The sequence below is a fragment of the Triturus cristatus genome, chromosome 7, assembly GCF_964204655.1.
Source record: "Triturus cristatus chromosome 7, aTriCri1.1, whole genome shotgun sequence".
In the NCBI taxonomy this organism is placed as follows: Eukaryota; Metazoa; Chordata; class Amphibia; order Caudata; family Salamandridae; genus Triturus; species Triturus cristatus.
Genome location: NC_140590.1, coordinates 562,900,690 through 562,925,845, shown reverse-complemented (window position 1 = coordinate 562,925,845; position 25,156 = coordinate 562,900,690). Strand labels below are relative to the sequence as shown.

The 25,156-nt window shown below is 41.8% G+C and overlaps 1 protein-coding gene across 3 annotated transcripts in view; it reads left to right on the top strand.

Moving 5' to 3' along the window:
* The window catches only part of LOC146810128 (proton channel OTOP2-like), a 472,387-nt gene that overhangs the window by 422,103 nt on the left and 25,128 nt on the right, over window positions 1-25,156 (top strand). For all 3 annotated transcript variants that reach the window (XM_085617075.1, XM_085617076.1, XM_085617074.1), the window contains exons 5-6: window positions 2,171-2,322; window positions 10,232-11,112. In XM_085617075.1, the coding sequence (XP_085473201.1) occupies window positions 2,171-2,322; window positions 10,232-11,112 (1,033 nt within the window). The remainder of the gene's footprint in view (window positions 1-2,170; window positions 2,323-10,231; window positions 11,113-25,156) is intronic.

Genomic DNA, 25,156 nt, shown 5'->3' with positions numbered 1-25,156 from the left:
GACTGCTGGTTTGGCTCCTCCAGACTGGCTCCCGCTCCTCTGTGAAAGAGAAGCACCCCAGATCTTCCTGGTCTGCACCAGAAGCAAGTCCATTTTCCTGCGTGGGTTCCGCTTGCCCCGGCTTGTTGGGTCCTGACTCGACATCGACACCGCCGACAACAAGAGCCTTCGTGGGACAGCTCACCTCCTGGCCCTGGTCGCCATCGACGCCTCCTGGTCCTCGTGACTGCCGTGACAAGCTTCACCTCTTCACCTGCAACTTCACGACATCGCCTGGTTCCTTCCTGGTTCCACGTGGTCACTGGCTAGTGACTCAGACTCTGTCCCTTCTGCTTGCAGGTTCCTTCCTTCTTGATCCCCCACCTTGGGATCCACCGGACACTCTTCACTGACTCCCTGTCAGCAACTTTCCTTCAGGCATCCATAGAAGTCCACGACGAAACCCGACGCAAGTTCACACCTATGCACCCGCAGCCCGTGGGCTTGGTATCTTGGGTACTTCGGTGCTCACAAGGGTATTGACTATCCTAGGGTCTAGTTTCCGAGTCTCGACTTTCTAGCATTACCAGAAGTGTCCTAAAACTGCTATTTTCTAAACTGTACTATTTCTATCGATTATACGCATTACGTGTGAGTGTTTCCACTCTGCACCTGAATCCCGTGGGCCTCCCACTCCCTAACAGTTGGTAGTGTAGTGTAGCCCCAGCGATTCCCTAGGCCTAGGCGTATTCTATTTCCGTGACAGTGGTCCTTATACCACTTACTTAGTGTATGGTTTGCGTGGCCCCTAGGGCCTAACTGTATTACTTACCTGTGTGACTTAACGTATGCTTGAATAACACTGTGTTGTACTTACCTCGAATCTCATAAAGAGTGCTGAGGGTTTGACTAGAATAAATACACTTTATTTTATATATAAATCTGTTGTGGTGTCCTTTCATTTGGTATTCAAGGGATTATATATGGTATCACAGCTGGCTTCACATGCCATTCAGAGTTTAGCCTAAGACTGCTCTTGTCCATGCTACCACTAGGATAGCTGGTCTATAAGGTTGACTTTACAACCAATCACCATAAGGGGGTTTGGACTGATACAAGGTGTACACTAGAACTAGTGACATCATATATCAGGCCAACTTCTCACAGTGTCCCCACAAAATTTGAATGCACCCAGTTGAGTCCTTGAATGAACGCATTTGTGTGTTCCAACACCCCTTGAATGTACTCCGGGCAGCCACTCCTCAGTGTTCGGATGCGGTCCCCTACTGAGACATCTTGCCACTGTGGATCTGTTACGACTCTAAGGATCTATGATAAGCAGGGTAAATCAGATTGCTTTAAATAATAACTCAAACACACAAGTAGCTTCTAAGGACTGCAGTTAGCATAAGAACAGAGGGTGGAAAGGCCACCTTAGTTTCCCTAGGGCTGTTTGAAGGCCTACATGGAAGTATTCGTTTTTGTGTTCAGTAACGCCCAGGGGTAGCTACAGATATCTTTCGCCAGTGGGATCTGGATTATCTGCTTGGGGGGGCAATGGGACTGGCCTTTCTATGAGTATGATAGACCTCCTGTGGATTACTTAGCGGTGAGGTGTGGAAAGTGCCAAAGAGGACGCAACAGATAGTTAAAATGAAAGGGGTCTCTGCTAGGCGGATCCTTGAATCAAGAATTGGTTATCAAAGCACTGATCTTCCAGTCTGTCTGTTAGTGTGTAACCTAGCCAGGGGTGCTCCAAGAAATAGGTGCAGGGGACAAGGAGCAAAGTGGAGTCCATAGCTTAAGGCCCTGTCCTTAAATCCAGAGAATTGCCAGGCTGTGCTTAGGAGAGATGCATTAGCTCAAGAAAGAACTGGAAAATCTTTAATTTAATATGATTACTTGGAAGATCACACAGGTCAGACCCCATTAAAAGTAAGGAATTGCTTGAACGCCCCCCTGCAATTGACTATTTCCCAGTGGTGACTGTGTGCCAAGATCTGTGGCTCCAGTATTTGTGTGGTATTCCATTCCTTGATCTGAGCATATTTGCATCTCAAGAAACATCAAATGTGCTTTGCTTAGAAAAGCATGCCAATCTTTGATGTACAATCTTGGGATACATAGCACTTCTTTCTTGTGGTTGCATCCATAATTGCCCCTTGCTTCACTTCCCTTGTCTCCTAACCAGATGTGGCCTGATGCTTGTCCTCGCCACCAACCTTGCTGTCTGGATGACCACAGTGACTGACGAATCCAGCCATTTGACCAGAGAACTGTTGGAACACCTGAAATATAACTACACTGATGAGGAAAACTTCCCAGTTGAAATAATCATACAGGGTAAGGAACACCTCTACTACTCACCACATCTGTGAGGTAAACAATCAATATAATAATATTGGTACAACCTCAGTGGCAGAGAAAAAAATCCGCAAACATATATGGCATCTGCAAGAACCAGGCCCATCCCCCTGGGTGGAGAATGGGGTCATGACGGCCAAGAAGATCATCCCCATGAAACAAATGTGGGGCTAATAGGGACATGAACATCTTCCAGGGTACAGGGTACAGAAACAAGATTGCAGGGGCTAGAATGATCCTGAAATATCTTCTTTAACACAGATGGTGTTGCAGGGCCAGAAGCAGTCAACATATGAAATAAGAGTCCACAAAAGAAGGAAGGTGCACTCTATCGCGAGTCATGCAAGGGCCAACACTTGTAGTAGAAAAAAGTTTCTTCTTTATTCGTAGTCTTGGTTAAAAGACAGGCACACAGCCAACGCGTTTCGTTCCCCTGTGCCTTGGGAACTTCATCAGGGCTATAATAATTACAGGAACACCCACATAAATACACACATATAAAGTACATGTATAAAATACATATATAAATCACAATCTACAACGTATATACATCACTGACAATTATATGAAGAATAAAACGGAAATCTTAAAAAACCATGGCAGACTCAGAATTCATACAAAGGACACAAACAACAACCAACAAATCCAAAATAATAATAAAAAACAAAATTTGCCATTTCGATTTAATAAGTGCCTGTTCGTAGTGGCACCACAGGAGAAACAACATATGACATAACCAATATACAAGCAGAAATTATATATGCTACTTGTAATACTTGTAATACATGTAACATTGCACAGTGATTATACACAAATCACATTGTCGAAAAACACAAAACAATATGAAAGTGAGATAATTCAGAATAATAAACGAAAGAACGTGACAGAAGAATGAGAAAAGTGAATAAACAGGAGAATGCGGAAAAAGGGGAAAATAGCCACAATTGCACCAGAAAGAGAAGAACTAAAAATGCAAAAAGCTTGTTGTAACCAGCCTCTCCAATGAGACACGTGAATACAAAGAGTCCTTGAAGACAAAACCAGGAAAGGGCCAAAGTATTGTGCAATCAAGGGTCAAACGTCACAACCAACGGAAGCACCAAACGTGATTAAACCATCCGATGGAGGAAGGAGTATAGCCAAACAAGCGAATAGGAGTCATCCTTACCTCACTACAAGTATATGAAGTATGCACTAGAACCTCAAATAAGGGTGACTGACAAGAGTATAATCTTATACAAACGACATCAGTTCTGAGGAAACATAAAAAATGTTTAACAGCCCATTTCCATAAAAACACATAAAAGTATAATGTGAAAAAGAACTTCAAGATAAGAATTTCAGTGAGTAACACACCCAAATATGGATGGTTCTTTAGAAGTCCCTATTCCGGGACTACAATATAGCATGAGATTGTCATCAGGTGAATTTTAAATAAAGTTATGAATAAAAATTGGCAAGCGAAGAAAAAGAAATAGACGGGCTAGTCGTAATAATAATTGATTATATATAAAACCCACAGTTAAATGTTAAGAAATAGACAACCACAAGTGCGATTTCTGTACTCATGTAAAAATGCCATAACGTGTAGCTTGAGTTGAGATACATGCACACACCATATAAGTGGCAAGCTCCTACACCAGATCTCACCTCAATATATATCCAATAAGTCTCCAGTGTTAAACTGCTTAAATATTGCAGGGTTCGAGTAACGGAGAAATCCTCATGGCATATCTATTCAAATAAAATGAAAGTAACACAGAACGCTAAATTCAAAGGTCAGATGCCCGTGCCTAAGATATGTCGTACTCGTTCGATATCATGAAGTGCCGGCAGAGTCCATCACATCACACTTACCTATATCAGACAATATAAATGCAACACAGTTCGATAGCTGTTTGATCTTCGTAAAGGAGGAAGATCGTCCTCCATCGAAGTTAAAAGGACGCGCTCCATCAGTCACGTGACCATATTTCACATCGCGTACGTTTTCATGGACATAGACAAAGATTAGTTCTAACAATTTTTTCATCAGAATAGTGGCCATATTGGAATGGCATTATTCATAATACAAAGATCCGCAATCTAAATGTGACACAGTTCGATGGCTGTATGGACTACGTAAAGGAGAAAAAAATCGTCCTCCATCAAAGTTAAAGGAACACGCTTCCTCGGTCATGTGACCATATATCACGTCACTTACGTTTAATGAGCACAAACAAGAGAAGATCCTAACAATTTAACCCCACCAGAATGTTGGCCATATTGGAGTGAACGGTTGATAAAACCTGATCATACATACCATCTAAGGCCGACTGTATTGCGAGGGTAGATATATATTGGCAAGTTGTTCGCCCAGTGATATATAAAATAGTCAACCTCACAATTTATTTAACAAGTACCCAAAAATGTTTTTACATATGTAAAAGTGAACATTAACAATATACAGTCCATCATATATCACACATCACAAGAGAAAGGAATGAACCACCGTTACAATTTCTTTTTTTTTAATATTACCCATCTAGTATAATCGGATATTGTTTAAGGTGGTCAATATCCATTAATAAACTTAATTTTTCCATACAGACACCCAATACTAGTCCAGGCTAATGAGTTAATTGAAAAAAGAAAATTCCCAACTACATCTCAGAACAACTAAAACAGAGAACCAGAAGGTTTCTATCAACCAGAATGCTATATAGGCATTGCCACCTCATCAAGCACATATTAGCCTGATTTGCAAATTTTACCTTAATATCTAAATAAGTTATGAACACCTCTGCCAGAGAAGTTTGTAAAGGATTATAGGGACATCAGCCAGGAAAAGTTTGAATATCATTATGTATCTTCATATGAAGTCTAGTACTTCCCATTCGATTTTTCGATTCAGATCTAAGAGAATATAGTAGCCGAAGCAAAGGGAGAGAAAAAGGGGGGAAAATATGTACCAAAGAAAAATAAGAAAAAATAAAAGATATATGCATAAGATAAACATTATCAAGACAGAAATGAACAGATACTTGACACAGTACTTCTTACATACTTCTTTTGGAAAACATTAATACACCACAGTATAGCCCTAGGGTCACATGTTGTTTCACTATACATTATCCGAGGAAGTAATGAAACTCCCTATCTGTATTGTGGCCCATTAGCGTGGCTCTCAAACGGCAAATCCATCTTGCCTCCATCTGCCTAACTTGAAGCTCTCGGTCACCACCCCTGATATTAGTTGGTACATGGTCAATACCATGAAACCAAAAGGACATGTCATCGGGATGAGCTTTCATATAGTGTTCACTAAAGAGATAACGGCTATCTCCATTAAGTATAGCTCTACAGTGCTCCTGAATACGAATTTTAAGAGGACCCACCGTACTTCCTACATAAATACATTACATTTACATTCCAAGACATAGACCACATGGGTTGTATTGCAGTTGATGAAATGTGTAATTGTATGTAGTTTAGGTGTATTGTAGGTAAAGCTGGTGATTTTATTTTTTCCAAATGCACAGATACTGCATGAACCGCAGGTGAAAAAACCTTTCGGTTTGGATGGCAACCACGTAGTCAATCGAGCGGCCTTTTAGTGGCAGTTGTATTCAACTGCCTGGAGTGCACATTGTCACCCATATCTGGGCAGTGATGGTCAAGGAGGTGCCGTAGCTCGGTTAATGCTTTCGTGCAAACATGCAGGGTAACATGGAGATGCCGTTGTGCATGTGTAGGTACATAGCCATGCAGATCACGCACATGCGAGAGGAAGTTGGGCTGAAAGGAGGGTGCAGGGCTAGGCATTAAGGGCTATGGTTGCTATAGAGAGGAGCATATTGACAAATGGTTGGTCATTGACTCTGTGGAGTTTTGCGTGCCGCACAGTCTAATGAGGAGAGGCTGAGTCTGAGCAGACAGCACTCAAGTTTTCATTGCAGAAGGGCGTGAGGAGCTTCGTGTTACATTGTTGCATGAAATGTATGGAATTCCACCTTTATGCCACGCCTATCATCATGTGCTGATCCCGGCAAATAAGCATGCCATAATACCACGAACAGCCCGAGTGCGACTGCGAGCATCTGTTCCTCTCGTCACGTGTGTTCTTCGTGCAGTTTTTAGGCGAAATGTGTCAACGTGAGGATGCATTTCACTCTAAATGACAGATTTGTATTTTCCCTAATTATGCATAATTTCGCAGAATGTTACGGATATTTCACCTACTAATGCGAAAGGAAATTACAGGAATTTCGCACGCCCATAAGAGGTTATAGTGACTGTTATGTTCAGAGTGACACCTTGCCAGCGGGTTAGACTTTGTTGATGTAGTGGATAAAAAGAAAATTGTATGATATGCAGGAAAGACAGCGTGGAAGCATTTTTGTAAGTGTGGAGGCAATACATCTGGCCCTCCCACTTTAGCACCATAAGATCCATCTGGTGTGCAAGGTCCTGTGCTCATATTTCAGGAGCACGGCTCATGTTAGTGCTCTTACTTAGAAAGTGGAATGTTGCCATCTGTACGGCGCTTGTGTTTTGTTGACTGCAGCAGAATGTGGTGTTAGTGGATTTGATGGGTTCTGCTGTATTGGCGGTATAGGGATGTTGGATTGGTAAAATCCCAGTGCAAAAAGCATTGTAGTTTAGCAATTTGATACACACAACAATCATCAAAGGATAGTTCAAGTGTTGGTAGAACACAACACATTGCCATCTCTATGACCGATGCCACTCTGTTGGTTATGTGTGACTGTGGTGTTGGAGGGTCTAACCTTATTTTTTTCTATACTCTTCCACTGGATCGTGCTGTGTGGGGTGGCTTCTACTGTAAACGTCTGCCTTACCCATTAGAGGGTGATCTATTGGTCTGTGTTGGAAGTGGTAGCTCAAAAGAAAGGGCTTCAAAGGAGCATGAGATGTTAATCTGATGCTCCTCTGAGTCTACATACATGCCTGATAAAAAAAGTGTGTTTTGTGGGTAATTTCAGGGTAATCTTCTGCCAAACCTATGTAAGAGAGACGGTAAAACAGTCTTGCTCCATAGATTAATCTTTCCTTCTGCCAAATTATGGCAGCTGTGCTTGGTGTCTGTCTGTGACCATGACCTGCTGCATGTGGTCATATTTCTTACTGTCTGCAGGAAGAGGAAGTGAAGGTGGGTTGTTGGGTGGATTCAAGTGGAATTAGATGATAGAAGGATGGTAAAATAAGGTGATATGGAGAGGCATGGGAGGAAAGGAATTAATGGTGGTGAGAGGTGCTTGGAATTCTAAGTGGCATCATAGATAAATTGTGCTTCGCGCTCGTTATCGATTTGATGTCACTCAGAATCACTTGGTGAAAAACAACCCTGTAACTAACTGTCACCTATCTCTATATATTCAAGAGAAAAGTCCAGATCCTAAATTAAAAGAAAATCTCAAATCAGGTTTATCTAAATGTTTAATTGGGTTGTAAAGAAATAGTTTTGGAGAAACGTCTAGGAGTTTAATTTTACTCTGCTCCCTTTGGTAACAACATATCTGTTACCTACACTAAGCATATTTAACCTAAGTGAAGGGGAAAGTGTGTATGGATACAAAGGAATAATATAAAAGTTAATATTTAGATACTTTCAGGTGTGTGGAAAGGTACAATCACAGTATGTTCATGCATTTGTTACTAGCTTGGCTAATACCTTTCTGCATGTTCTTCCCATGGTCTGAGACATCTACTATGCAGAACACCCTCCAATACCTTCCGGTAACAGTTCTTGAGCTGTGTCATCTTGAGAGTTCTCTACACTTAACCTCCACATTTAATCACTTCCTTCTCACTGGATTTTATCTTCCTTCTTGATGTCATTCTGTCCTGCTGAACAGACCGACTGTTCAGATCCCTTCTCAACATCCAATGACCACCTGATCTCTCAACTGCTATTGTTCCTCAAGGTGCTCGAATTGGCCTGTGTTTAACCAACTTACAGCATCTCTTGGTGCATTACTCATTCCGTTTGGTTTCATACCCAGCACTCTGTTGAGACCATTCTTCCAAATGTGCCCAACTTAATAATCTGCACTAATCAATTGCTTTTAGGACATAATTAAAAGTATGACACAACATTTAAAGGTGTTTGCAGTGTTGGAAATCATCTTTGTCCTAAAATAGCTTTCACCTCCTTGGCATGAGCCATTAGAGGCAAAAACAATGAGAAAAGGTCCACCACATCATACTGACATGGAAAATGTGTCATCAGTTATATTATTTCTGAAGACAGACCCCCTCACAGTAAAAGGATATATTTGGAAATAATATAGCTAATCATCTTCATGGGCGCAGAGGGCACATTTCTGGGCTGTCAATGGCTGCCATGGGTGGCACAGACAGAACAGATGGAAGCAGGATTGACATAGGAAGTGCTATCCTATAAAAAGGAAGCCATTCTGACGCCATTCACATTGGCATATTATCTGCCCCAAATGGCTTTCCTAATGTAAGACCCAGTCGACGAGGGACATTAGCCCAATTCTAAATGATAGGTGGAAAATGAAATGGCTGATGGAACATCTGCCAATTTTTGGTGGAGGCCCCATACTTCTTCACATCCTGTCAGACCTCTTGGCCATATCCTATATTATTGATCACCCAATGCTGCTCCTAACTTTCACCAACTTGACTTCATCAAGAACTCTGCGCCTTGGTTCTCCTCTGACCTTCCTAATCGACCCTTTCCTGTCTCCTTTTATCTTTTTCAGTCATCACTGACTCCCCTATATGTTGGTGCCTTCCAATACTAAATTTCCCCACAACATAATACCATTCTAAGGACATAATTTCCTCATTTTGCTTCTCCTTTCACCTTTACACTGACAACACTAACGTTTCCCACCTCTTGTCCAGCATTTCGGACTGCCTCACCACACTGAATTAATCTACATTAACTCGGGTTGAACTCACCTGAAACCTAAACACTTTCATTCCCTGCCTCTATATCGCCATCTTTCTCCAACTCCACACTTTCCCTGGTATCCATCTGGAAACCTGCATCCAACTCTGCCATGCCAGCAAGTTATCGGCTGCTAAATATATGCAATATTCACCCTTCTCTTTTGCATAGAAAAGGGCGTTTTGAAAGCCCATAAAATACTGTTGAAATAGCAAAGTACTGGGCAACACAAGATGCCTTCACGCCTATGGATAATGTTATGAACTTTGCGAGTCAAACCCTTTTAAACTCCCCCGAGGGAAACCAACCCACCTCTTTCACTGGATCGCTTTCCATGAAAAACACAAGGGAGTGCATAAATGTTTCACACAAGTTTTCAGGACCATGGACATAACTTCACCACTGTAGGTCAATCATACATACTTCTGCTGCAGACCGGCATGAAACCTAAGCTTTGCAGAACACAACAAACTTAACCACAAAAAACATGTCCTCCAGTGCATTCACAATTTAATCTTTTAGCTACCTATATTCCCTGCACTGGAACTCGTTGAAGTACTCTGGGCAATCATTTTGCTCCCTTTTTCTAAGACTGTCCTAAAGATCCAACTTCTTTGTATAGAAAAACTTGCCAATAGACGACTACGTCCCTATGTCAGCTTAAAGTACATGCATGTAATATCTTGGCACCTAGCTGTAGTCACTATTTTGGACTTGATAGTTTTTGTAGCTCGAAATAAAAAACGTGATATTTGATGTACAAACCATTCTCCATCAATGTTCTTGGCCAGAAAGATCATCTGAACTAAGGAGCAACACACTGACTAAATAAAATGTTATTTTTCACAATTGGAAGGGTCCAGTAAAATGCCAAATAAACATTTGAGCTGGGATCCCACCTTTTTGTTATGAGACGCTTGGAAAGTACCTTGATATTTTATTGACTAATTTGTTGTTCTCTTTTAGATGAAACAGAACTGGAAACAGACTGTGAATGCAACTCTGTGTGCCATGTCCTGAAAGAGGCATACTATTACTTGTACCCCTTCAGCCTGGAATTCAGCCTGTTTGCTTGTGCCATGGCATATGTTATGTGGAAGAATGTGGGTCGTCTTATGGATGACAACATTGAGCACCCTCACCTCTTGAAGCTAAGCTCCTATCGGCAAATCCCGTTCGCCGGCCTAGCCTGTGGGGTTGTCATGCTCCTTCTGGGATTGACACTCTTCATAATCTATGAGCTTCAGCTGAAAGATAAGCATCAGAGGGCCCAGGTACTGACCACCTTTTACATCTTCCACGTGATCTGCCTGAGCCTGATGTCGGTTGGGGCTCTTGCAGGATCCATCATCTACAAGTTCGACAAGAGACAGATGGACAATGAAAAGAACCCCAGCCGCACGTTGGACGTGGCTTTGCTGCTGGTGGCCACAATTGGACAGTACTGCATTTCCTACTACTCCATCGTGGCCATGGTGGCCAGTGACCCAAGAGACCTCCTGAAGACCCTCACACTCATTTACTCCCTGCTCATGATCGTTCAGCACTCTCTTCAGAATGTCTTTATCACAGAAGGCCTGCACCGGCAGCTGCCCGCGGACTGGCCACAGCAACATATGGCTTCACCTCATCCACCCAAGAAAGAATCACATGGATTGGCAAGTGGCAGCCACTCTACCCCTGTGAATGTACCGGGAACTAGGAAGCTATCACGGAGTGCTCGCCTTAGCAAGAGGTTATCTGTTGTATCAATAAAAGCTGCACTTTCGACTCCCATCTCAACCCACAGAAAGAGAAGAAGGCTTCTCAGAGAGATCTGTGCATTCATGCTGATGGGAAATATTCTTGTAAGTATGCAGACAGCCACCATGGAGCATGTGTGAGTGTGCATGAAGTTGAACATAAAACTGATTACTAAGTGTGTAAGACCTAGAATTTTGTCAGATTGGGTGAACATCTGGATTTGCAAAATTATTGTAATTTGCTTCTGTGTAATTATGCAAATTTTCAGCAAAATTGTTTGAAATTACACAGAATTATGTAAAATGCAAATTCATCATTTCGTACTATACATTAGTGTGAAATTCGTCATCCTGTCAATTTGTGACATAAGAAGACAATTTCTGCTAAAAAATAGTGCAAAAGTGAAAAAGCACTGTGAACAACAGCTGCTCGCTTTCATGTAATGGTGTCATTTCAGGAATTGCTTGTAAAACGCGTAACTCTGAATTCCTGAAACTATGCAAATTATTTAGCTTAACTTAAATTTTCCTGAGGCCTACTGAACATTATTGAAACTAGGAGCCACCTTTGAAACATGTCATTGGAACTCTGGGAAGTTGATTAAGCCATCTCTGAATCCGCAGAAGGCTTGTACCTTGCCAAGGATCAACAACCACAGTGACTACTACAGGTTTATGTACACACTTGTCACTGTGTTGATCAGGCTCAGACTAGCTTGATTCAGGAACCTCATTTGTCTCTGTTATAGAACAAGCCGGGTTATTCTCAAAATACCTTTGACCTGAGAAAATGTTTGGGAAAATTACGTTTAACTAGCCCTAAAAAGATTTACTCAACTCAGATTATACTGCAGCACAAGATGAGCAAGCATAATTAGCAGCCACGGCCCGTGCAGGTAAGAGCGGTGGGGCTGGGTGGGGGATAGGGGGATTTCGACAGATGACAACGAGGGAAAAATAATTATCTATTCAATTTCCCCCAACGTCGTCTGCTGAAATCCTCCCCCCAGGCCCCCCGGCCCCACCGCTCTTACCTGCACGGGCTGCGGATGAAATTACGCTGTGTCAGAGAATTCCAACTATCAGGTAAACAGGAGCTTAGTTTATTCAGTGCAATTCAGAGGGTGAGAATCTCAAATTACCCAACTAAAAAAGCAGTGGGCTGCAGGGTGTGGGAGTAAAATGACCAAGGCTTGGGATGGAATGTTTCCATGAAGAAGAGGGTGGGTACTCATTTGCTTCAGGTCAGATCCTCTTTCTAGAGTGGCACAGTGGGCGAGGAACAATGGGTTGTAATGCTACCTGAGCAATTGCCACTGGTTAGACAATTTGTAAGCATTCATACGGTCACAATTATGGAGTGTGATTGCCAGGAGTATGTTTGAAAACTTGAGAGTGGTGCAGCTTTCCAAGCCTCCTGCTGCTAATGTTTGTGAACTCCAAAAACGAGTACATTTGCACCCATTCAAAGAGTATTTCTGTGGCTGCTGAATTACTACTTTTTTGGTAAACCAATCACTAAATATATTCAAAATTCTGATCCCAAAAAACGTAAACCTCCTAGTGAACAGAGAATGATGAGAACATTTCACACAGACCCAACTCAGGGCCCCCAGATCCAACCACCCAACCAAGAATGCATTTTGCGGGGTGTCACACCCCAAATACCCCTGCTGAAACTATGCCTCTGCCCGTCCTATCTGGGCCTGGTAGTTCTCCCTGAGAACTCATCATTACGTTCATGTACAACACAATAGCCTGAAGTCCTTGCCATGGGGTCACTTATTTTAAATGTATTTTCACTGCATTTACTCTTCTTTGTCTCTGTTGCAAGAAGCCTTGATGGTAGAGTTGCCACATTGGTGCATGTGGTCAGTGATCCATGTTTCTAGCCCTCGACTTTGAAAAATCATATTATCAAGGGACTGACTACCACATGTAGTAAGCCAGAGTTGCAAATGGAGGAGGGCTCATAGGAAAATTAATCAGGTGAGCCGAACCACGGGTCTGGCTTGACTCTAAGAGGCTGTTCACGAGCCAAGCCATGGAAACATTAAGCATGTATATCATGCAACAAGCATTATGTAAAATGGATTCCAGTTTGTAGTATCCTGGTCACAAGGCAACTCATGCAGATTCTACAGCACTTAATATTTTCAGGAGATACGTGAATTACGATTACCTAATCAAGGTGAGTATTTAGGGGCATATTATCAAGACAGGCGATAAAATTATCGCCGCTTTAGCGGCAGAAAACTGCCGCTAAAGCGGCGATAATGGGCTTGATAATATGCTCTATGGAATTCCAATTGAAGACCATGTTAGACGTCCTTCACATTTAACATGGGCTTCAATTGGAATTCCATAGAGCATATTACCAAGCCCATTATCGCCGCTTTAGCGGCAGTTTTCTGCCGCTAAAGCGGCGATAATTTTATCGCCTGGCTTGATAATATGCCCCTTAGTTTAATAACAGCTCACAATGTTTCATTGAGAGGGGCACAATTCTAGTTTTACGTTGCTCAGCCCTTTCAATCGTCTAACCTTTCGACAAATTAAAAACTTTGTTAGAGACATCTATACCATCTTTAACATGGCTTTGTGACAAGGTTATTTTTTTGTGCACATTAACGTTACTGTGCACCAACGCAACATGTCCCTGCTTGTTTCACGCTCTTTGTCAGGCCTTTTTTCGACCATGAAGTTGTAAGAACTACCCAACAGTATCAAAGCCAAAACTGCACGTGTTGCCTCTTGACCGGGATACTGCATGTAGTGCACTATATCGTTGTAGGAAAATCAGCTAACATAAATAGTATGTCCTACTTACTGTCAGCAAAAATATCACACAATATTCGGATATACATTATTCTGTAATAAACAGGCCTGTAAATCTTGTTCTTATCTCGTCACGTGTGCTGGGTATTTAAAGATGGAGGTCAAATGGCAGGTGCTGTCTTGCAGCCTAGGCCTGATGGAAGGGCAGCAGATACAAAGGGCCATATGTAGGTAATTTCTATTTACCGATTCCTAAATACCGAATTTTACCGGTATTTACCGAATCGCTAATAAGGAATACATGTGTGCACATGTGGCGCACATACATGCCCTAAGGGCATGTATGTCTGCCACATGGCATTTCTAGAAAAGCACACAATTGCTTTTTAAAAGGTATTCGGTAATTACCCCAACCTGTAGTTGGTGGTAAATAAAGAATCCTTAAAACAAAAATGCACTCGCTTGAGTGCTCCCTACATAGGATTTAAGGATTCGGTAATTTACCGATTCGGTATTTTACCGATTCCTTAAAGTAACGAATCGGTAAATTACCGAATCCTTAAATCCAGCCTCCTACATCTCAATTGCCTAAATACCGGTCGGTAACGGGAAATTTACCGATTTTCGGCCGTTACCGACCGGTATTTAGGTACCTACATATGGCCCAAAGTAATTAATCCATGTTTGGGCTGAGAAGACTGGTATCCATGGCAACCCGTCACCTCTTCCAGAATTTCAGTCCGGCTCACATTGTCAAAGGTACACAGCACAGAAGCCTCTCTCTGGTTGGTTAGAAGCTAAAGAGCCTCGAGCAATTCGCTCAGAGAGGAGGTAAAATGTGAAGTTTATGCCTCTGTCCATATCATCAACTTCCCCCACATAAGAATTGTCTATGCTGAGCTTGAGGTTTGCTTGCAGGCGCTGTAGTGATTCTGTTAGGTGACACACTCAGCCAGTATTCTATTTATAGCCAACATCATGTAACATTCTGGTACTTGTAGTGAGAGGTTTCAGACAATATGGAGATCAGCCTTTGAGCACAAGAGCAAAGAGCACGAAGAACAGCCCTGTGTGACAAGGATGCCTTCTCACCAGGAGTCCACTGTCCACATGTAAACTGAGCTTAGTTAGTGAAGTTAGGTGCATTGGAAATTTCTTAATTGCTGTGTAATTTAAGCATGTTAAATATATCCTCATAGCTTGGTCTTCAGTTCCAATTTGCTCTGGAATCCGGCATGGAGAGCAGATAATATATTATTTCCGCGCTCCAATCCTTTTGATGATTTAAAAGAAATTTACCAGACTTCCCCAGCTCCATCCAGTATGGAAATTGGTCTTATATAGACTGGAATACTGCCGGGCCTTTTTTGTGAATGGATATTCTAATAGACAGTTATCAAGAAGTAGGTACTTCATTGTGGTCCCAAATTAAAAGCTGTTCCCAATATTGCGGCCCACAATGTGGGATTATTCCATAAAATTATTCTGAACAACGTCTGACGGCACCATATCTAGGCCCGGGGCTGTCTTTGTCCTTTGACACATTATAGATACTTGGACCTCCTTCTCTGTGAATTCCAGCAGTGCTGGGCTAGGCTCTGATGAAGCTTTGGTTAACCAGTCACACGCCCCAGCATAGTAGTTTGAGTAGCCATATGGTTTGCTGCTTAAATTTGCTGCCCCTCATCCGATTTCGACGGCAAGCAAATCGGGTATTTCCTGGTACATCTGGAAGAATGTTCCATCCACTCCATGCAGTTAATTCCTATGTCCAAGTGCACTTTCGGACCTACACAACTCCATTGAATCAGGTCTCAGAACTTGCTGGTGTCTTTTTCCATGATAGCCTTAGGAAGGAGGCCCCATGCTGTATTCTTCAGCTCGTCCTTCTGACTAAGCGCTTATAGGCTGACCACCTTAGTCTAACAGTTTCTTCTCCTCCAACTGTATCATGTCTTGTTCTTAGAGCGTGTGTAAGATCTCTCTTATGGCATAAACAATCATCATTAAACCAGTCAAGCGTTTCAGATAATTTGAATTTGGTCTCCTTTTCCAATAGTTTGCTGATTTTGCTCTGAGTAGAGCTTCGAGGATTTTTTTTTATAACCAGGTTTATTGATTTTATCAACATTTGAGACACACACCATCACCAATTTCATCCATCTACACAGTAGACATCTTTCCCTAACCATTATAAAGATTTCACATCCAAACCATGGTATTCCCACCACCTGCCCCAGATCCTGTCGTATTCAAGGACATCCTCGTGCCTCGTGTAGCAGCCTGCCAGCGCAGGCACTCGCCCATAAGTACGCCACACACACAGAGTAATTTTCCACGTCTTTATTCTGTTGTGTGTAAGTCAGAACTCAACATTTGAAGCCTGCCTTCAATTCATCCCTCCAACGCTTACATCACAGGCCTTAGGTATACAGTGGTATCCAAAAGAGTGCCAGCATTCTTTTATTACAAGACACTACATCTACCACTTTGCTAAATAAAAAGTCACAACTTTCATAAATAAATAATTAAATACACAAATAATTATGAGAATAGATATGTGAATAAATACATAGATACACAAGCAATTACAATTCTTCAATTAAGCTTCGTGGTGACTGAATCGCACCTGCTGATTGGGTCACTGGAAACAGGGAACTGGAAGTCAAAATATCAGTGATCTGCACAGGTGAGGTGGAATTTTCAGCAGATACAGAGTCATCAACAGTCAGTATAGACCCGGTCTCCACATTGACATTGATGTTTGATTAGTGACGGGCCACATGCCAAAAATTAGAGGAATCTCTTATAAGGGACTTCCCAGGATGCTGGGCAGTCATCATGTGTCCTTAGGTGTTGGTGATAGTAAAGGGTTTAACCTGAAAAGGAGCATCATATTTCCTTCTTCTGTATAGTCAAACAAGCATTTAATCTCTAGTAAAAGTGATGTCCTTTGCATGATATCATCAGTCAGCAGATATTTTCATCTTCTGTTTACGACCAAAGGCCGTAGTGTGAATGTCATCCTCATTCTTAGAGCTGAGGTTGGTCCATTGGGGTAGCTTGGTCATCATGACTCTTCCAAATATGAGAGTTGCAGGGCTTCCCCTGCTGTTTAGCGAGGGCTCGAACAGTAAGCTCGAAGAGTCATGTTTAAAACAGTTTTGAGGTTGATCTTCTCCAATGCAGCATGCTGAACTTTTTTTTTCAGGGTCCTAATAAACTATTCTACCAGGGCATTGGCCTGGGGCCAGCGAGGTTTGTTTTTAGATGCTTTATATTGAGGTGATTTAGAAAGTCTTTAAATTCTCAACTACTGAAAAGTAGGCCACTGGCACTCTTTAGTACTGCAGGTACACCCCATGTCGCAAAGATGTCATCTAGTTTTTGAATGACCTTTTCATGTGTAATGGTTGAAATGTCTTCCACCAATGGAAAACAGGAGTATTCATCAACAATTACTAGAAGATGATGTCCATTCTCAAGAGAACCAAAGAAATCAATAGCAATTCTCTCCTAAGCATGATGTGGAAAGTCTGACATGTTCAAAGGGCAGTGCCGGCTTTTGGGCGGTGCGAGCGGTGCCACTGCACCGGGTGCCAAGGTCAGGGGGCGCAATTCGTGCTCTGAAATCGGCACCAGTCGCATTGCCGAAAAGCCTGCCCTGTCGAACACTGTTGTCCCACTCCCTCTGTCTTTTCCACGATGTTAAACGTCGTAGAAATAGAAGAGAGAAAACAGTGTGAAACAGATCAGGAGGCACGCTTTTATGCCCACCCGTACGCTGCAGTTAAAGATTTGCTTTGCTTATGAATCAGAAAATAAAAGGTTTTGCGTGAAAGTTCAGGGTCTTTTATTTAATTGATCTAGGCGGATAGTGCCGAGCTCGGCTCTCAACTTTCACTTTCAGTATGTCTTCTTACCGCCTTGATTACTAGACACATTCCATGCCAGCTTAATTTGTGTAATTCACTATCAGTTTATTAATTAAAACATGTACGTTTTAGGCAGGGACGGCTCTGTGGCGGTGCAACATATATTATGGGTTTAAAAGCACCTGCTGCTGCATTCTTTTCTTCCAGCAATTTTCGTGCAACAATAAACATGTCAGGGTAACTCTGGTGATTAATATTCTTTCAGGAGGAAGAGACATTGGAGCTTAGTTAAGTGGAAGTTTTGATTAATTGTAAGGTAGCACAGAGGGTTAAGATGCATGCTGCAAAGAACATGTACCATGCACATATTAAAGATCCTATAATGTAAATAAGTCAGTAGGTCACTGCTTTTGTCAGAGATCATATTGTTACTTGCAGTTTGTAAGTTAAAATCCTAATGTAGAACAAGGAGCTATTAACTGTCATCAAACCGCTGCATTCAAACTACAAGGTATAGATTGGAGCGTTATGATTTTTCACTGGTCTTTCATTATCCTAATGTTGCAAAATGTGTTAATTTGGGCAGAAATCAATTCTTATTATCAAAGAGAACCCCAGACCAAGCACTCTTAAATTATACTGCCTACGAGTATGGATGACATGACTCCTATTGTAGTCCTCTGTCTTATGTAATGTTTCCCATACCCTGATTTACACATGTATAATTGATTCAGTAGTGTAGCAAGGGGGGAGGTGGGGGTGGTCCACCCCAGGCGGCACGAGTTTTGGTGGCAGCGGCCTCCCCCCACTCTTACCTGTCGTCTCGGTTCAGAAATCCCCCCCACTCTTCAATCAGCCGCCCCGCGTGGTAGCAAATGCAGTGACCCCCACGGGCAGCCAAAGGGCTAGCTAAGCCACTGGATTGATTGTCTCTGTATAATATTTGTGATGCATAAGGGTCTGACACAGTAAACTGGTATGGGTGGTACTATAAAACTAATTTAATGCATCTGTGTGAGAGTAGTTATGAAGAGTTGAGGGGAACTGTTGAAGAGTGGCAGTGAGGAAATCCCTAACGAAGGTGGTCATTGGGGGGCACCAACAAACATTGTCGCACAGGGTGTCACCAGCGATAAATCCGGCCCTGTCAAAGGGTGCTGAATGATTTGAGATGACAGAGAGTTGCAGATATGACAAGCCTTTAATTCTTTTTTGAACCTTCCATCAAGATAGAGAAAACAGATTCAAGCATGGAGAGCTCTCTTGGTGGCAACTATTCCTCAATGTCCCTCATGGGTGACATCGATTACTTGTTGTCAGGAATAACAATTTGTGTAACTCACAGAATGAGGCTGTCATGAGTCACTGAAAGTTCATCTCTTACATTTTTGAACTGCAAATACTCATTGTTATTAGTGAAAGTGCTAGAGTGCTGGTTCCACGATTGATGAGCAATAATATAATTTAATCTTGACGTGATACTATCTTGGTTCCTGGCAGTGACAATTTGTTCTAAAGACATGGCAGCCGGTGTGCTTGATTTCACAACAAAATGAATATAGGCCTCTGCTGTCTTAGATGGGGTACAAGTGCATTGTAATGGCACTCTTGGAAAATAATCAGCTGGAATTTGATCTTTCCCTGGATGAGGAATAATCACATAGTTGTATTCTTGTAACCTCAAACCCCAACGTTCAATTCGAGGAGGCATTTTGGCTTTTAGATTGCCACATTCTGTCAACAGTTCTTGATGACAAGTCACTACAGTGAAAGGCTTTCTGTACAAGAAAAAATTGAAATATTCACAAGCCCAGACCTCTGCCAAACTTTCTTTTACCAGATTGCGAGTAAGCAAGTTTTGTTCGTGGCAGGCTCTTACTGGCGTATGGCACGATATTTTTCTGGGCATTTGGCTGTCCACTGGCTGTGCAAGGATTGCGCCCAACCCGACAGGGTTCGCATCAATGCATCCTCTGTATGTAGCTTGAAATCGAAGTAGGCCAAAGTAGGCCATTTCATGGAGTGCTCTCAATGGCTTGCTTGATGCGTTGGAAGCTCTTCCCACCCTCACATGACCAATGAAAAGATACGTTCTTTTTTGTTAGTTCTTGTAATGCTTGTAATGGTACACTCATCGTGGCAAAGTCTTGTATGTATCTCAAGCAGTAATTGGCCAGTCCAAGAAAAGATTGTAGCATAGAAATTTCTTGTGGGGGATTTGTAGTAGACAAAGCTTGCACTTTCACTGGATCAGGTTTCGTTCTCCCATCAGAAAAGACACGGCCAAAGAATTTCAAGCTTTTCTTGTGGAATTAATATTTGTCCGTATTCAGGTTTAAGCCTGCATTGGGCAGGAAACAACATACTTGCATTAGAGCTTTGTCATGTTCTTTCTGTGTGGCTCCAAAAACTAATATGTCATCACCATAGTTGAATTCATTAACTATAAGCTACATGATACGATGAATGATGACTTGGAAAACTTCTGCAGCAGAGGGTTCAGCAAAACTCAATCACTTACAGTGAAACAAACCAATATGCGTAGAAAAGGTTGTAATGTACCTCGACTTTTCTTCAAACTCCAATTGGTGATATCCTTTATTTAAGTGGATTTGAGAGAAGAACTTTGCACCATTCAGTTGAGTCATCATATTAGCAATGTGTGGACCGGAATGTCGTTCTCTCCCAATTGCCTTGTTGGCCTGACACATATCAACGCATATGCAGACAGCTCCTTCACTGTCTCTTTTGGGCCTTACTACAATGAGAGAAACCCAAGGTGTCAGACCAGGGAAGCTTTCAATGATGCCATGTTTAATTAAAGAATTAAGGTCAAAATGTACATACGGTTTTAGCAGTCGTAAATGGAGAATGACGATTCTCCAATTATTATGCAGAGAGAATCTTGATTTCATTAAAGACAAACGGAGGCTAACATTATGCAAATACTTTTATTTGCTGCCCAAACATGCAGCCCTTTAAAGAATGTAAATACATCATAATAAGTAGAATGTTGACAATATGATGAGTGGACTGAGTAGGCTCTCATCTTCCTCGTGGGCTGCGATGACACAGCTGAACAACTTGAAGAAACTCCAGAAAAATCCAATTAGTCTTTAATATTGTTATCTGAAGATAAAAAGGTACAATGTATAGTGAAATGTATAAGGACTATTAAAGTAATGTATTACAATAATAATCTAAAAAATCAGCGAAGAAATATTAATACATCCAAAATGTAAATGAGTTGAACCCAAACCTCTTCAGGGAGAGGAGGGTGGGATAATGTTAGCCTCCGTTTGTCTTTAATGAAATCAAGATTCTCTCTGCATAATATTTGGAGAATCGTCATTTCATTACAAGACCGGAGGCTGCACTTATGCATGTTTAAAGCTATGTAGAATCACACTGCTAACATGCTCAATAGGTCTCAATTAAAACTTAGAGAAGGTAGCTGCGTTAGACCAATCTGCTGCTTTAAGTATTTCGGGCAGAGAACCTCCTGCCCAGAATACTTTGCTAGCCATTGCACCCCTTGAAGAGTGAGCTCCAAATTTAGAAAGGTCAATACCAGCTTCATGCATGATTGTCCTTATCCACCTGGAAAGGGTGGCAGAGCTGACAGGTTTAAAAGGTCTAACATAGGATAAAAGAAGTTGATCTGAATTAACATCTCTAAAATTTGAAATTTTGTTTTCATAACATTTCATACAATTAACAACACATAGTTTTTCACATTCATGGAAATAAGAATAAAAGATAGATTCAGACATTGTTTTCGTTCTTTTCCAAATGTCAAAATGGACCCCTTCAGAGGAGTAAAATCTGTTAGAAATTTCTAGAGCTCTAATATCAGAAACCCTTCTAAAGGAAATTAAGCATAAGAGGGTAGCCAATTTCATTGAGATCCTTTTAAGGGAGAGTACTTCATTGGCAGGCCAGGAAAGGAAGAGATTAAAAATAAGATTAACATCCCAAAGGGAATGGTAACGGGCCTTGGGAGGTCTTTTTAGTCTAATACCCTTCAAAACTCTTTTAACAAGGGAGTTGCTACCGATGGCAAGATTATTAATGAGAGCGTGACCTGAAGAAATTGCAGATCTATAGCAATTTATAGTTCTAAAGGAAAGACCCAAATCAAAGAGGTGAGCAAGGTAGTTAGCTATTTGTTGAAGAGGGCAAAGTACGGGATCCAAATCCCTCTCCATGCACCAACAAGACCATTTTCTCCATATGCCCTTGTATCTTTTTCTTGTACCTGGAGCCCATGAATCTTCCAATAGGCTTTTAGCTTCTCTTGAAAGATCAGAATATCTTCCTGAATTCCTGATATCCTCCAAGCAAGAAGGTTCAAATTCCCTTCTAAGACCAAGGGGTGTTCTTCTCCGTCTGGGCCCTTGAGAAGGCCCGGGGATGAGGGAATCAGAAGAGGAAAGTCTACTGCTAACTCCATCACCCCCGGAAACCAAACCTGCGATTTCCAGAAGGGGGTTATCAGAATGATTGAATAAGACTCGAGTTTGACTTTCCATAATAGTCTCTGGATCATTGAGAAGGGGGGAAAAGCGTAGGCTTTGAACCCTGCCCAAGATTGGAGAAAAGCATCCACTCCTGATGCGTATGGGTCCGGTCTCCAACTGAAGTATCTTGTTACTTGGTGGGTCAACCTGCTGGCAAAGAGGTCTAATTCTATCGGGCCCCAAATCATTTGAATCTGAGAGAAGATCTCCTTCCTCAATTTCCAATCGCTTGCATCGTGGAGGAAACGTGAGTTCCAATCTGCTCTCACATTCTGAGACCCAGGGATGAATTCTGCTCTTATGGTAATCTTGTGTTCCCAACAAAAATACCATATTCTTTGGGCAAGGTGTGATAGAATTTTTGATTTTGCGCCCCCAAGGCGATTTATATAGGAGACAGCTGAGAAGTTGTCTATTCGTATTAGTATGTTTGAGTTTTTTAACATTTCCTTGAAACTCATAATTGCATTGAGAGCTGCAAGCATTTCCAAAGAATTTATGTGAAGGAATTTTTCTTCCAGAGACCACCTCCCACCTGTCTCTAAGTCTTTTAAGCGGGCACCCCATCCTTGGTTGCTCGCATCTGATTCTAAGGTAAAGTCTGGTACATTGCCGAAGATAGCTTTCCCGTTCCAGGCTTTGAGGTTTTTCAACCACCGATGAAGATCTCCTCGGGCATCTTGTGAGAGAGGAACGGAGTCTTGGTACCAGAGTCCTTTCCTCAGGCCTAAAGCCTTTAATCTTTGTAGGCCCCTGTAATGAAGCGGACCTGGTGATATTGCCTGGATGGATGAAGAAAGGAGTCCTAAGATCCTGGCCAGGTCTTTTAAACGGATAGACTCTTTGGAAAGAGTATGAGAAACATGTTTTCTTATTTTGGCAACCTTCTTGTGAGGGAGGGTTAAATTGGAAAGAACGGTATTCACGTTGAAACCCAGGAATTCTAAGTTTTGAGAGGGAATCAAAATAGACTTTTCCATATTTATGATGAATCCCAAATCTTGAAGGAGATTCATGGTTGTGTTTAAATGTTTCGTAATTTCCAGCTTGTCTTGAGACATGATAAGGATATCGTCTAGATAAATTATAAGACGAATCCCTCTTTCTCGGAGAAAGCTGACTACTGGACGTAGGACCTTGGTAAAGCACCAAGGGGCTGAAGATAGGCCGAAAGGAAGGCATTGGAATTGGTAAAGGGTTCCTTACCAGGTGAAACGAAGGTACTTGCGATATCCCTCGTGCATGGGAATGGTAAAATAGGCATCCTTCAGGTCTAACTTTACTAACCAATCCCTGTTCTGTAGGATGTCCCTCAAAAGATGGATACCTTCCATCTTGAAATGTCTGTATATTAGAAAATTGTTTAATAATTTGAGATTTATGACTGGACTCCAGCCCTTGTCCTTCTTTTTGACGAGGAAAATGGTACTTAAGAAACTCTTTGAAATTTGTGAATGAGGGATTATAATAATGGCTCCTTTGTCTATCATTTGAGAAATTTCTATTTCTATTAATTTTGAATTTTCCTTGTCTAGAGTGATTTCCTTTGGAATTTTCTTTTGGAAGGGTTCCTTCCAAAATTCTCTCTTGAACCCAGTTACGGTTTCTAAAACCCATGGGTCTTGAGTGATTCTGAGCCAATTGTTCGCAAAATGTTTGAGTCTCCCAGCCACTTGCAAAGGGGGGGAAGAATTCACACTTACCTTGGAAGGATTGGTACCTAGGTCTTCCACCACGGGACCTTGAACCTATTCCTTTTTGGGGATAAAAGTTCGATCTGGTTCCTCTGTAGGGACGAGTGTCTCTTCCTTCTTGAGGATAAAATTGGGACTTAAAGTAACCACGGCTGACAGGTTGTCCCCTCCTGTCAGCCCTTCCAAAAAGTGGGCATGTTGGATTGCGCCTTACTGAATGCGTTGAAGGTGGAAACATATTTTCCCAGAGATTTTACGAAGTTGGCACCAAACAACAAGCTTTTAGCATCGCACATGTCCTCTTTCGCTGAAAGATCCGCGAGTTTTGGGTTCATTCTAAGTAGGACAGCCTTCCTCCGTTCAGTGATTACATTTGCGTTAGCATTTCCAACAAAACAAATTGAGCGTTGAGTCCATCCCCTCAAAGCTTCAATGTCAATGGGAGTATTATTGGATCGGGCTTGTTCAGTCATATCAAGTATTCTTGAAAGTGGGCCCAGAACATCAAGAAGTTTATCTTGACATTGTTTCAGGCATCTTTCAATTCCTTTTCTTGGGTCTCTGCCTGACTTAAAAAGGAAGGTGATTAATTCTTGGTCAAGATTGGGTGTATTGCAAATCTTGTCCTCCGAAGAGGGGCGAGGGCATTCATTACGCAATAAATTGCGTGTATCTCTGTCCAGTGGTTTTCTAACCCATTTTGATAAATATTTACCCACGTCATATCTTGACCAAAGGAGTCTTTAACAGTGAGTGAGGAAGTTGAGGGTAGATCCAAGTCTTCATCAAGATCCTCAGGGGCATCTTGTGGATCAAATATAAATTCGTCCTCCTCTAGGTCGGAGTCATCAATAAAATCATTGGTGTTATATGAAATACCATCCTCTATAATGCCGCTAAGGGCACCTCTTCTCCCAGTCCCAGGAAACTGGGATCTCTCTATTGTGCTGCTATGAGCACCAGCATCTATTGAAGCGCGGAGGCTACCAAATCCAAAAGCATGAGTGGATGCCTCATTCGTGTGTTTTTTCTTCTGAAGTACTTTACCCCTAATCTTGGGTACACTGCCAGAGGGTGAATCCCCATCAGAAAGAGAGAAGTACGTCTCTTGTGGGGGGGAAATTCTTTTCATTTTTAGTAGGGCAGCATTAACTGCTTCCTTAATTGATATTTTGACCTCTTCATCTATTAATTTCTTTAAATTGTCCCCAAGAGGTTCTTTGTTTGTTTGATTAGCGTCAATATTCATTTCCCTAAGTATATTTAAGCAGAAGTCTTTACA